This window comes from Epinephelus moara, chromosome 16 (genome assembly GCF_006386435.1).
Source record: "Epinephelus moara isolate mb chromosome 16, YSFRI_EMoa_1.0, whole genome shotgun sequence".
Classification (NCBI taxonomy): domain Eukaryota; kingdom Metazoa; phylum Chordata; class Actinopteri; order Perciformes; family Serranidae; genus Epinephelus; species Epinephelus moara.
Window position 1 is genome coordinate 26,734,066 of NC_065521.1, and position 13,926 is coordinate 26,747,991.

A 13,926-nucleotide genomic window follows, 5' to 3' on the forward strand; every position below is an offset into this window, starting at 1 on the left:
TTTCATTTAGATCCAGGGTGTCAAACGCATTTTGGTTTTTTGGGCCACACACAGCCCAATTTAAGTATCCCAGACCAGTAAAACCATTGCATAATAACCTATAAATAACAACACCTCCAAATGTCTCCCCTTCTTTTAGGGTAAAGAAGTACATTCTTAACGAAATAATCCATTTAGAAAACAGACGATGAATAGCCTGAAATGTCTTGAGATGATGTTTTAGTTTTTCCACATTCAGTCAGTCCACTACTCACTGTCATTACTTTCCATTTTTCCATACATTTTTGCCCCTATGTAGTGATGCAGGCATCACCACACCGAACTAAAGTGAAGGCCATTGAGGAAGCAAGTTAAGCTATCCTCCGCCTCTACAAATTTGCAAATCAAAAGTTGTGGCAGTGCCTCAACAGCAGGGTTCCACCAGTATTGTTTTAAGATAGAAGTCTGATATAGATTCTTTTGTAGTAAAGCTGCTGATGTGACAATGTTGTACACAGTGTTTAATATCTTTAAATATTATAAAACTGTATCCTGGTCAGGGTGAATTGAAAGTAAGCAGTATTTTACATGAAGAAGGCTACTCAATGCTAAACTGGCTCCTGAAACCTGGCATGTCTTAGCCTTCACAAGTGAACCAGTATTAGGTGTGTAAAGCCATCCGGATTGGAGCCTTTGGCAGGAAGGTTCTGGCCCGCGGCCATATGTTTAACACCCGTGATTAAGATATTTTTAGAGCTAAAACTATCATGTGTTTCACAAAAAAAGCTCAGAGGAATATTCTGTGTAGAAGAAATGTTTTGTTTTTCTTCTCGGTTATCCTGGTAATCATCTAATGAAACCTCAGATGTATCTTGCGACCCCTTTGTGGGGTCCTGACCCAAGCGTTAGGAACCGGTGATTGTGGTTTTCCACCAGGGATCCATGGATCCGAAAAAGCTTGAAAACACTGAGAAGAGTTACAACAAAGATTGACTTACAGAGCTCTCAGAGAGGTGAGCTGCTGGAAGGTGCTGGACTCTATCCTCCTGATTTTGTTATGCTGTAGCCCTCTGTTGAGAAACACACAAACAGGCATACATAAGGACAGTGTGAAAGGTGCAGGAAACATGATACAAATATGATTTTGCCGCAGATGTGTATGCACTTGTGTTGGGGGGCGGTTGAACTCACATCTCTTGCAGTGCGGAGCAGTGGTAAAAGCTGGGCAGATCCTCGATCTGGTTGTAAGACAGCTCCCTACAACAATACACAAAGCACACACACGGAGCACACATAAACACAGTGACCAGCTGTGGATTTATAGCGTGGGAAATTATGGGGGTGACAGGATTATTTGAGTGAACAGTCGGCTCTGTGAGCAAGGCGATATAGCAGGACAATAATTTTTTGGGGGGTGGTTGGTGATTGGATTTCATAGCACAGAGATTGTACACCAAATGATTGCTTGGGGGCACAGCTCTCCACAGTTGGGTTTTGTGTATCACTTTTTGGTACCTCTCACTCCCCTTCGCATGTGTGTGTGTGTGTACTCACAGCACTCTGAGGCGAGGCAGCTGCTCACATAGATCCAGAGGGAGAGCTGAGAGACCGGCCCGAGTCAGTGTCCTATAGAGAAAAGGAGAATCCTCTGATTATTGTTGAAGTGCGAGCAAGCGAAAGGATCCCCCAGTCCTGTGAGTCTAACTTGGTCAGACAGGGAGCTGTGTAGGTTCGCCAAACCTGTCACCGGCTGGCATAACTAGCCCTATCCCGCCTCTGAGTGTCCTGTTTTGTCCCTTTCTCTCCTAGAATCCTAAAACACACATATTCTCTCTTATTTTCTCCTGCTTATCCTTATCTCTCTCCGATCTTTGTCTCTCATGTATTTGGACACGCAGGATCCTCAAACCTCAGCGTCTTTTTACGTTCTTTGTTGTTGTATGTGGCATAGCAGCACTAGATGATATAATACTATGCATGTGTGTGGTGGTGGTGTGTGTGTGTGTTTGGGGATAAAGGAGGCACTCACAAAATTTCCAGGCTGGTGGTTCCTTTCAGATCGGGAAACTCTTGAATCTGGGTTGCCCCGTTAAGGGAGCTGCAACACAGGGAGAAAAGAGTCAGAAAACTCTCTTTCTTTCCCCTTTCTCTGTCTCTCACACACACACACACACACACACACACACACACATACACACACACAGACCTTGTCTAACAGCTCATTTCAGCCATCAAACTTTTCCTCCAACATCAACACAGGCTGTTTTGGCTGTCTCACAAGACATCATAAGTCACACCATTCAACATGTTCTTACAACACACTCTCTCTTACCACATCAGCACAGCGCACAGCAATACACTAACACAACATCATTCAGTAGGCCATTACACATGTCCACTCAACTCTCACTGCTAGGGACAGAGGATGATTTAAACAGTGTTTGGGCTAACTCACTGGAATGGTTTCTACTGACCGCAATACTCACAGTGTGTGCAGCTTAGGTAAGAACTGGAAAGCGGATTTTCCCACAAACTGGATGGGGTTTTCATAGAAATGACTGTGAGACAGAAAAAGAAAAATTGCTTTGGACATATTCTGATTAATTTGTTTTTGGGAATGAGTCGTGCCGTACATGATGTTGACATGAAATAGCAATTATGTGTTTATCTAATACAGTATGTGCACATTGTAGTATTAAGCTCACATGGTTTGGAGCTGAGGGTTTCCCACGAAGGCCCTCTCAGGGATTGCTTTGATATTGTTGTTATGGAAGCCCCTGCAAATATAAAAACATACTGTTAGTCAGACAGTTTATCAATATGTTTCTGATTTTGTGTGTGTGAGTGTGAGTGTGTGTGTTTGGAGGAGCGAGAGTCAAGTCATATGTCCTCATGTTGCACCTGCCATTGCACAGCTGAAAAACATTTTTGGATAAATGAGATGTAAACACGCACACATACGCTGTATCTGTGTCACATATGCGCGCGGCGGAACATCTGCTGAAGCCGAGGGAAAATATGGTTTGTTTGTGTGTGCGTGCGTGCGCGTCTGTGTGTACGTGCAGGCGAGCGGGTGCGTGGGTGTGGAGCCAGCACCTGCTTAGGGCGAGAGAGATTGTATCCGAGTGCCACATTAAAATCACTTAACGGGATTACTTGGGATAACGCAACCATGATAGTCATGTCGGGCAGGTGTGTTTTTGTGTGTGTGTGTACTCACAGTTCCTGAAGCTTACTCAGTGTCCTGATGGCCACAGGGAACTCCTGCAGATCATTGTAGTTTAAATCCCTGAGAGAGACACAGTAAGATAAACAGTCATGATTGAATAATATATTGAAACATTCCAAGTCCAAGGCATGATGGAGGTTTTTATTTCGCTGCAATCATAATTCAACCATATATGATATTCTGTGTTTCCGTGTGTGAGAAAGTGTGCCTGATTGCATATGTATGCGCAGCCGCTTCCTCTGCACTCGGAGAGGCTGACAGCTGTAGAGTGTGAAGTTTGGATTTGACCTTTGACCTTTGCTGCTCTGACCTGATTATTTAGGTCTGTCTCTGATTAGTTTCCAAGGCAACGCTGGGTCAAAACAACCGTTGCTACAGTATAGTTGACACAGCTCAGACGCAGGTGGCAGGAAAAGAGGTTTTACTGTACATCCTGTAGATGTGCTTGTGTACATGGGAAAAGTTTGTAGTGTGCATGTGTGTACAGCCCCAATTCCAAACGAGCTGAGACAATGTACAAACCGTGACTAAAGTAGTTTAAATGTCCCTTGCAACCTGTATTCAATTGAAAACACTTCAAAGAGTGGATATGTAATGTTTAAACTAGCTGGCCTCTAGTGTCGTTAGACATTGATATTTGGTTAAATTTAGGTTGTGACATTGGCTGACCCAAAGTGTCACACACTCTGGCTCTATATGCATTTCTTTTATTTTGATGATGTTTCAGTCTTTGGGCTTTCTTCAACATCATCAACATTATAACTTCAAGAAGGCTCAAAGGCTGAAACGTCATCAAAATAAAAGAAGTGCATATGGAGCCAGAGTGTGCGACACGTGTTTTCTACAATCAAGACGATATCTCATGTCACCGCCAATTCATTGTAGAATACTTTGTTGGTTTTAAGTTGTTTTGTTAAGTAACCAAAATCTAATGTCTTCCATATGTCCAACGCAAACATCATCTTGACGTAGAATAACAACATTTCGTTGTAAGGTAGAGACCAAAACTCAATATCTGTAAAACGTCATCATGCTAACGTCCAGAAAACATGAACTTCTATCGTCGTTAGACATTAAAAACATTGTCAGCGTGATTTTCATTCCAGCCAAAATTCAAGGTGTGTCCGACAAGGTGCGTCTTTCTAGCGTCATATAAACGTCCAGTGCCGGCTTGAGTACTGTCTTTTGTAAATCTACACTCATTATAAATTTGATGCCTGCAACACAATCCAAAAAAGTTGGCACAGGGGCATGTTTACCGCTATGTTTCATCACCTTTTCTTTTAACAACACTCAGTAAGCATTTGGGAACTGAGGACACTAATTGTTGACGGTTTGAAAGTGAAATTTCTTTCCAAAGATTCGGAAGCAGGCGCCCCCAAATCTTCAAGATTGAATGACTCTCTGTGTGGAAGAATGGGCTATAATTCCTGTTTGAACACTGTGAGACAGAAGTTTCTTCATACACAAAGCGTCTTGAAGCTGGCATCATAAACAAAGGCTTCTCCAGGTATTAAATACATTTCAATAAGCGTGCTCAATACTTTTTTTTCTCTGTCATTCTCCGTTATTGCACATAAATTTAATGGATTGAAATGTTACGATTTCTTTCTCTGTGTAGTTTATCAATGTCTGGTCTAAATTTCACTTAAGAAACAATTGTTGAACACTTATTTCCCCCACTGTGTGTCGAAAAGGATTTGCAAATCACTTCATTCTGTTTTTTTTTAATCAGGGTTGAATGTACATATTTTCATATTAAGACATGTGCCTCCGTATGCGTGCTGTCTTTGAAGATTCCTCACCATCCAGGTCAAAGGATATCTAAAACTACTAAGTCATAGTCGACTGGGTTTGTTTTTATTCTTTTCAAGTATAAGACAGCAAAAATGCCTTTGATGAAGTACTTGTAGATATGTATGTGTGTTTTTCCCCCCAAGTATCAGTGGATGTTGTGAAATGTTTGTCTGTCTGTGTCTGCTCTGTCTTGTTTGCATATGCAGTTACGTTTTCCAGCAGTCCTCTGGACGGCTCCTCGTAGTAATGATTTTATAATACACACTAGGGGCTGGGGAGGGTTGTGGTGATGCAGATGGTCTCTCGTATTTCTCATAAGCGAGGCCGCTGTGAGAGATTAACCCCTCATACCAGCGCAATCCCCACGTCAATGACACCTGTCATCTTATCCCGCTGAATCATCTGTCTCTCCTCGCCGCTGACGGCCCAAACATTTTAACACACACTATTCTGGTCCAGAGAGCTCCATCCCTCTTTTTCTCATTCTCTAGTTTCCCTTCATCCCGTTAAGCACGGCTCCCTTGACTTACACCCTGTTCCCTCACATTTCCCAGCATGGATAATGGCTTTTAAGTTGAGTGTTAAGCTGGCCATACACTTGTGAGTGCACAGGCAGAAGTACTTGCTCATTCTGCGCTCACACACACACACACACACACACACACACGTGCCCACACACATGCTCATAAAAAGAAACGCATAATTTTTTACTCTTCAACAGGTTGTTAAGCAAACGTGCCAGAAACTGTGTTTTCATCAGACCACCGTGACTTTTTTGCAGGAGACACAGTTGCGCTGTCTCCATTTCTCTCGCTTTTTCTTCTCTACCTCTTTTTCATGAGGCTGTGTCAGTTTCCTGCGGTTTCCATATTGGTGTGTGGTTAGGATCCAGTTATCGAAGCTACGGCACGTACACTCAAACAACTCTCCTGCAGCCCCGCCGAGCCATACTTGACCTCGGTGCTGCTTAGCAATTACTTTTACAAAACACAGACAAATCTGTTGATGTTACTTCAAGGTAATCAAAGAGGAACTTTTCATCTTCACATTCCTGTCCTTCGTTGGCTGGTTGTGGTTTTTGAGAAACGTTCAAGCACCTGCTGAAATTACCAGGACATTAATCATTATGACTTTGTGATTTAGCGCTGCGCTTCATTATTCTTTGGCACACTTGGTATTTAAGATTTATAAAAACACATTAACTTCAGGGGTTCCAGCACCAAACACAGAAAGAACCAAGGCTGGAGTCAGACGCAGAATGCGAGTAAAAATCATTATATTCAGGCAGTTCTTCATATATCTCCGAGTTATTCTAAGGCTTTGTGGGAAAGGCTGCCGTACAAAATGAATGTTGATGCTTGCTGATACTTTGTCATCATAAAGCCGGCATCTATGTTTGGGGAAACAGAGGAGGTACTCATTTGGGCTTATGAACTGAAATCACTTCAGGGTGCGTGCATGTGAGTGTATGTGAGAAAGTGAAAATATGTTGCGTTTAATTTGTAATTGTAACCTCTGTCCAAAAAGCACGTGTGCATGCCTGTGTGTGTCTGTGATTGGGTGTGTGATACTCACAGTGTCTCCAGACTGTGTAAACCTTCAAAACATCTCGCGCCCATGCTCTGGATCTGGTTGTTATGAAGATGTCTGGAAAAGGGCCACAAATATTTTTCAACAAATCAAAAATTGCTTTCTCAAAAACGTTTCCACACTGCAATCATCACCGCCCTGTTCTGAGACGACGGAACAAATCATTTCCCTTGTAAGTTGAGACACCCGCGCTCAGGAGAGTTTTTAAGTAAACAAATCAAGATGTCACTTACAGTACGACAAGGGCGGAGAGGTTGGTGAACGCGTAATCAGGGATGTGTGTGATCTGGTTGAGGGCCAGCGTCATGGCCTGCAGGGAGGGCAGAGAGTCCAGCGCCGTCACTGGGATTTCTGTCAGGGAGTTGTCGTCCAGCCACAGGTGTCTTAGGGCGCGAACCCCTCTGAAGGCCCCAGCCGGAACCTCAGACAACAGGTTCGCATCAAGACGCCTGGAGGGTGAGAGGAACTGAGCTTAGCGAGATAATCATCGTGTCTAAGTACAGTATGTTTGCTTATGTGCAAGTGTATCCGTGCTTGTGCGTGCATTAGCGGTTGTGTGTCGTGGCAATGAAACACTTTGGCTTACAGGAAGGTTATTATGAGAATTACACATCTTTTATTCTCCTCCTTTCATCTTCGCTGCAGCGTCTTAGAAGCTCCTCATTATGATTTATTCCCATGCTAAATAAGCCATGTCTGGCTTTACCAGCACAGACACGTATGAAATGTAAGATGAGAAATACAAACGTGTAGGAACAGTCATGACGGGCCTGTTCTATTCAACCTCATTTTATTTATGTTGTGTAAAACCGACTTCCCTCAATGCCTGGAAAAGTGGAAAGATGGAAAGAGGGAGGAACAGTTAAAGCCGCATCTTCAGCTGTTCCTCCCTCTTTCACTCTTTCCATTGGCGTCCTGCTGTCGCCATCAGTCTTCAACATCCAAACACAACACTGGACACGCACATTATGCTCTCACACATGCACTACTATCTCTTCAACCATATCAAACCTAACAAACCTTTGTCCCCTCTCCGTCGGTGTCCTCATCCCACAGGCGATAAGTATGGACTGTGACACACCCCCCCCACGTAAATACACACATGCTCGCACACTGTCCATAGTGATGAATGATCCCCTCAGGGCAGAGTTGACAAGCTGAGACCACTTCCTCTCGCTATTCTTCTTTCTTTGGCCCTTCACACTCATTCATTAATCTCCTTTCTCTCCCTCCAGGCCCCTCTCAGACTCACATTTTGTTTCTTACATCTTCATTGATGACCTCCCAGCCGCCGCAAACCCCTTTGCGTCTCACTCCTTAACTCTTGTTCGTCTTTCAAACATCCTCCCTTATCAATCTTCCACTGTGGTTCTTTGATTCTGGCGCTGCGGCTCCTCCTCAGCCTCCTCACCCCTCAGAGGCTTCACCAAACAAACAACATCATCAAAGTGAAATCTGAACTTGAACTCTGAACTCTGGGCTTTTCTCCCCAGGGAAATTTTCCATCAGGAGAGGCAACTGTATACACTGGCAGATGCTCACACACAGGCACACGGGGGGAACACCCTCCAGCATCCATGGAAATACACACGAATGTGTGTACGCGCACGAGCAAACAGCTTCAAGAAATTTTCATCTTGCCTACTTCCTGAGCGCACATTTTCCTCGGTGCTAAACATCGTCCTTGTGCATCCTGTGCACTCCAACTGAGGACATTGTTTGTCCCTGACCCAAATCACAGGATGAAAGCTACGGAAGACCCTTCAACTCTCTGGTTTGTTCTCCAGGGCAAAATAATAATTGCTCCTCTGGGTGGACCTGCCAGGTCTCCAGAAGGTCCAGACAGAACCTGGAATGTTCCACAGAAGCCAATAAAGCAGCAACTATTTCCTGTCCATCACATCAAAGTCTGAGGTACGATTATGGGAGAGAGAAATAGAGACAAAGAGAAAGCTCTCTTAAATGATCCAGGAGATCTGTTGACCTGCCTCCTCTGGTTCAATTCTCCAGATGGCCAACGTTTTATGCAACGAGGAACTTGAAGGAGCACGTTGCGCTGCCATCGAGGCAAATCTATAAAAACAGGTTGATTAATGTGGCTTGTGGAACTCATCAGTGGTGATTACGTTGCTTAACCTGTGGGTTGGGACCCAAAACACTGTCTGTCTCCTCAAGATGGCACTGAGCTAAATAACAACACTTGACACTGTGTGGTGTAATTATCTCAATTCAAACGGTGAGACAAATTTCTTGACTCAGCTTAAGTTCACTGCTGACAAAAGGCTTCGTGTACGAGATTAAGACATGATTTATTTTAGATCAAAGCCTCCTTTATACATTTATACTGACTCAAAACCTGTGTGCTGTCTCAGATGCTGTCTCTCTTTCTTTTTACCTGGTGTGTTTAATGTCAGTGAGAGGCGCCGACAAGCTTCACTCTCCAAAGCCTTTCCAGTAATCTTTCTCCGCTGGGCTTATCATTACTGTAATGACAAGGTGCGTCTCTATACACTGACTCTGCGTGTGTGTGTGTGTGTGTGTGTGTGTGTGTGTGTGTGTGTTTCATTACTTGAGAGCATCTCTATGTAAAGAAACTGAGACCACACACACATGCACATAGACGGAAAACAGACAGAGACATCATCATGGAGTTAGACACACACTCACACAGGGCCAGCCTGAGCCATAGTGGCTGCTTGTAGGTACAGTATGTGTGTGAGTGTGTGCAGGCTTGGTGACTGTGTTGAGGGAGAGCAGGCCTGCTTAATACCAGACAGGGAAACGTTGTAGGTGGTAGAGAGGAGTTACATGTGCACGCCCCTCCCATGTTACAACTCCAGCAATTTCAGCGTGCGATGACGGAAATGGCTTTATGGATATTTACAAAGAATTATTAATTTGGAAAGCGGGGATGTGGAGTACGTGTGCGGTACGTCGGGAGAGGGGTGAGGAATTACAGATGAGGTGGTCCACGTGCACCCGCCCAAACACTCACACACATACACACGTACGCTGACCCCACAGATGAGACAATTATGCCACCAAACACTCTCATTAGCCAGGGGGATAGCGGTGTGGGTGGTGGGAGAAGAACGGAGGAGAGGAGCGGAGGAGGAAGAGAGGGGGAATTGATGGAAAATGGGGTTGTTTCACAGCTCATTGGAGATGCTCTCTCTGGCCTGCAGTGTCTGCTGTTTCCCTCATGGCTTCCAGATGCTACCATGAACTGCACTGACACAGTCAGACTGTGACTCCTACCGTCAGGCAGCACAGCGCTGAACGCAGAGCTATTGGGCTACGGTCTGTAATATGTCAGCGGTACTCTATACCTGCACTGCGGTTAGAGCTGAGATGTGTGGGTGGGTGGCCAGGGGATGTTTCATTCCCTGCTAGATGAGGTAGAGTAGCATGATTAGTGTGTGTGTGTGTGTGTGTGTGTGTGTGACAGAGAGACTCACAGGGACAGAAGGTTGGGTAGGTCCCATGGAGCATCATCAGGAAGTCTCTCCAGCTGGTTGTTTTGCAGCATCCTGAAAGTGACAGGTTACAGGTTATAGGTCTTTACGTGATAGAGTGTACGTGGTGTGCGTGAGGGCACATAAAGCAGAGCAAATAATTCCATCGCGAGGGAAATCTGACACAAGAAGGAAAGGGCCAGTGAAAGCTTGAAGAGAAGCAGAGAATGAAGGGTAGAAGAAAAGAGGAAGAGAAGCTCCTTGGGTGGGCTGCTGATGTCATTCTTAGAGGAATGGAGCAAAAAACGAGGAGGAAGTGGGGAGCAAACAATATCCCTCTCTCTTTCCTCTCCCTCCCTCACTTTTTCTCTGTCTTTCTCTCGCTTGTTCTTTAAAGTTTTTATCGTGAGCAGTCGTCTGACGAGGCGAATAGTCTCCGGTGTGTCGCTCTCAGCGGTGGCGCTGTGCCTTTATTGTGGCATCGTGGTGCCTCAATAATCAGTCTTTGTTAGTCTGCGAGCGTAATGCACACAGTTATACATTTTAGCTTACAGTAAGGTTTTTATAGTGTAACAATTCAGTATCTTCTCTTGCCAAGAATTAGACATTTTTTGGGGTATTCTGTGTGTCTCAAAGCATTTTTGCCATATTTATTTACATAGCTCAATGTGTCACATGCTTTCGTAGTGCAGTGTATTTCACAATAGTCTTCTGTGTAAGATACAGTGATTGCTTCAGTGTAGAAAAACTGCTGCTAAGGTTTTCAGAGGATCAGGGGAATGTTTCCACTGGGATGATGATGCCATGATAAATACATCGAATTGAGTCTTTTCCTGTTTCAAAGAAATTCCCTACGGGGAGCTTCGCTGTACTCCACTCTGGGTTCATAACCTTCTGTGTGTGTGTGTGTGTGTGTGTGTGTGTGTGTGTGTGTGTGTGTGTGTGTGTGTGTGTGTGCATGTGTGTGTCTGAGAGGGAGAGAGAGACTGCAGGAACCTTGCGGTTACCCTACACAAGGTCAGCGGTCCATTTGTGTTTGACACGGCCTGACTTTAACTAATATATTGAGGAAGGAAACCAACAACTCAGCTGCTCTGAGGTCAAAGAGACCATCCAAAGTTTGCTAGGGTGTTGTAGTGTGAAGCATGAATGCTTGCAGACGTGTATGAATTCAGGATGTGTGTGTCCTTCTACAGTAATGACATAATAGCTCAGGATTCATGGCTGGTTCCCTCATTCTGTCTCGATGAGTTTCACAACACAAGGTGAAAGAAGATCAACTTGTGCGCCTGGTAATCCCCCAGATTCCCTCAAATTACAAACCACAATTCTCTAGCTAAGTTTATATTCTGTGGCAGGGCTTCTCAAACTTTTCTCAGCGTGGGTCCAAAAGGAATTGAGTCGGTTGCCAAGGCTCATGAAAACCTCCTTAATACCCTTGTCTCGCACCCAGTAGAAATATGGCAGCAACTCATTAGATGCCGCGATCACAAGTCAGAGAGAGCCACGGTTTTATGGCTGCTTTGCACTTTTTTGTGATTTAATACTTCACGGCAGCGCTAACAGTTGGTGGCCATGGATCATAAGGATATGAACACAATATGAGAAATGGGGTGTTGAGAGAGCGGCTTTGAATGGCGTTTTTTAAGTGATTTTTTTTTTTTTTTTGTCACTTTCTGTAATCTCAGTGGGTGGTGTGACTGGGAGGTCCTTGCATTACACCTGTGTGAGTGTGTGTGTGTGTGTGTGTGTGTGTGTGTCTGTGTGTGTCTGTGTGTGTGTGTGCATGCTTGCAACTGAAACAGGGCTTGTTTGGGAATGAAGGAACCAGCCCATAAACTTTAACTACAGTTAATGATGCGTGGCCTGTGTGTTTTATTCAAGGCGGGAGCACAACTCTATCCCCCCACAATGCTGCAGTGGAACAACCCACCTGGGAACGAGGACTGAACCACCAGAGTGCAATAGGGCGGGTGGGTGGAGGAGGTTACTTACAGAACTTTGAGGTTGTGGAGACCCTGGAGAGCGTGGCCTGAGATATACCTCAGTTGATTCCCTGAGATACGCCTAGGAGAGAAACACGAAGATCAAAAAGGGGGAAAGCAAAATATTAAAGTGAAAAATGAAATATAAGCACACACAAAAGAATTTACAAGTCTCAAAAGACAATTTTTGCATTTGCTTTATTCTACGTTTTTGGATTGAGCTGTGATATGACTTCATCCTCGAGTTCCTGCTTTGGGGTTACTGCCGGGGCACTATGCAAATAACAATATTCGATTCCCTTCAATGTGGTTGCTATTGGCCTGAAGCACACCCTGAAACCTTAACCAATCCTGGGAGCGCTGATGAGTGAGTATAGACTGAATTGAATGAGACTGAGATTGGGTCAACAAGTGCAGCCTGAAAGTATATTTGCTTGTGAGCATGTGGGTGTGTTTATGTACGTGTGTATATAGTAAGGTGTATACCATATATGTGAACATGTGTGTGTGCGGTGCGAATGCGTGCGCTATTTTCCATGTCCTTGAGGTAAATTGGGCCCATTCTGAGGGGCCTTGAGGACAGCGAGGGAGAGAAACCACACACATTCACACAAGCAATCCAATCAGTTTGTTTATCAAACACAGCACCTAATGGTCATTTGTGAGTGTGTATAAGATGTCCAAATAAATAACATTCAGTCCAACAGAGTAACTCTCAAGGTCATGAGCTGGAAACACACTTTAAACACAGATTTGGTCTTCACAGCTCGAGACCACCCACTTTTATTAAACACACACGCACACGTTAAAAGTTACTCATTGGCATCCTCCTGCTCACACCGTTGCTCCACAGGTGACATTTGCCTGACATTTGAGTTTATGCTAAGCAGCCTGCCTCTGGCTGAGTTGTTCCATCAGTGCGGGGATACTGAAATATTGATATAGCACTCTGCCTGCCTTTCCAAGCCACTATCATCCAGATGGTAATGGACGAGAGCTCGCAGCAAACTCCCTCTGACATCTGATACTCATGTCAACATGTCTCAGTCTTATTACTGTGCAGTGGCAAACCACACAACCCCACCCGCGCCTGCCAAATCTCACACTCAGCCCAGTTTAGAACTCATGTAGAACTCGTATTTATCAACACAAGCACACACACGCACGCACACATGCACGTAGACGCACGCCCACATCGGCAAACTAGAATGCAAAATGGACTGATTGTTATCCAAGCTATTGTGGTGCCATTTAGTCATGCCTCTCAAACCACAGTCAAAACTCATTCAAACAGACTTTGACTGTGTCACATGAAGTCTCAATATAGATTTCACAGACATAGAAGGCGCAGATGGCAATGAGTCAGTGACTGCAGCTCTTTGACCCCACAAATTCTAATTTTCATTCTTATTCAAAGATAAAGGAGTTCAATTTGCTCTCAGATCTGATTTTAACTCTGTATACTGCTCATTTGTTGTCCCGCAGAGGACGATAGGTCTGCTACTTCAATACCATTTCAGTTTCCGCTATTGCACAAGCTGGTCACCGGGGACCATTTCAATAGCTACTTTTCCAGAGGTAACTGTTTCAATAGGCCTCGCTGAGGTCCTGACACCAGTAAAATAGATCTAAGCCTATTTCTGCAAAGACCCCTAAGTGCCTTGTTTTGGGTCCTGTTCAAGCGCAGTGATTAGTTACAGGCGCGTTGGACGGAAAAAAGATATAGGTAGCACCAAAGAAAAATAAATGTCTTTTCAGTGGGGGGATGAGGAGGCGCAGTAATTTAGAGTTTTAGAAAACAAACATTGTAGTTAAGGCCATGGTATGATGTGCATGTCCTACTGCCAACCAGCCTTTCTCTATTAGCTGCACCATTGGAGCCAAAACAGCA

At 44.4% G+C, this 13,926-nt stretch overlaps 1 protein-coding gene across 1 annotated transcript in view; it reads right to left on the minus strand.

The window, feature by feature from the left end:
- LOC126403413 (leucine-rich repeat-containing G-protein coupled receptor 6) overlaps window positions 1-13,926 on the minus strand; it is a 45,143-nt gene that overhangs the window by 7,022 nt on the left and 24,195 nt on the right. Inside the window, exons 3-13 of the mRNA XM_050066063.1 lie at window positions 12,046-12,117; window positions 10,054-10,125; window positions 6,829-7,044; window positions 6,581-6,652; window positions 3,200-3,268; window positions 2,685-2,756; window positions 2,466-2,537; window positions 2,009-2,077; window positions 1,534-1,605; window positions 1,171-1,236; window positions 978-1,049 (exon numbers count right to left, since the gene is read on the minus strand). Of these exons, the coding sequence (XP_049922020.1) occupies window positions 978-1,049; window positions 1,171-1,236; window positions 1,534-1,605; window positions 2,009-2,077; window positions 2,466-2,537; window positions 2,685-2,756; window positions 3,200-3,268; window positions 6,581-6,652; window positions 6,829-7,044; window positions 10,054-10,125; window positions 12,046-12,117 (924 nt within the window). The remainder of the gene's footprint in view (window positions 1-977; window positions 1,050-1,170; window positions 1,237-1,533; window positions 1,606-2,008; window positions 2,078-2,465; window positions 2,538-2,684; window positions 2,757-3,199; window positions 3,269-6,580; window positions 6,653-6,828; window positions 7,045-10,053; window positions 10,126-12,045; window positions 12,118-13,926) is intronic.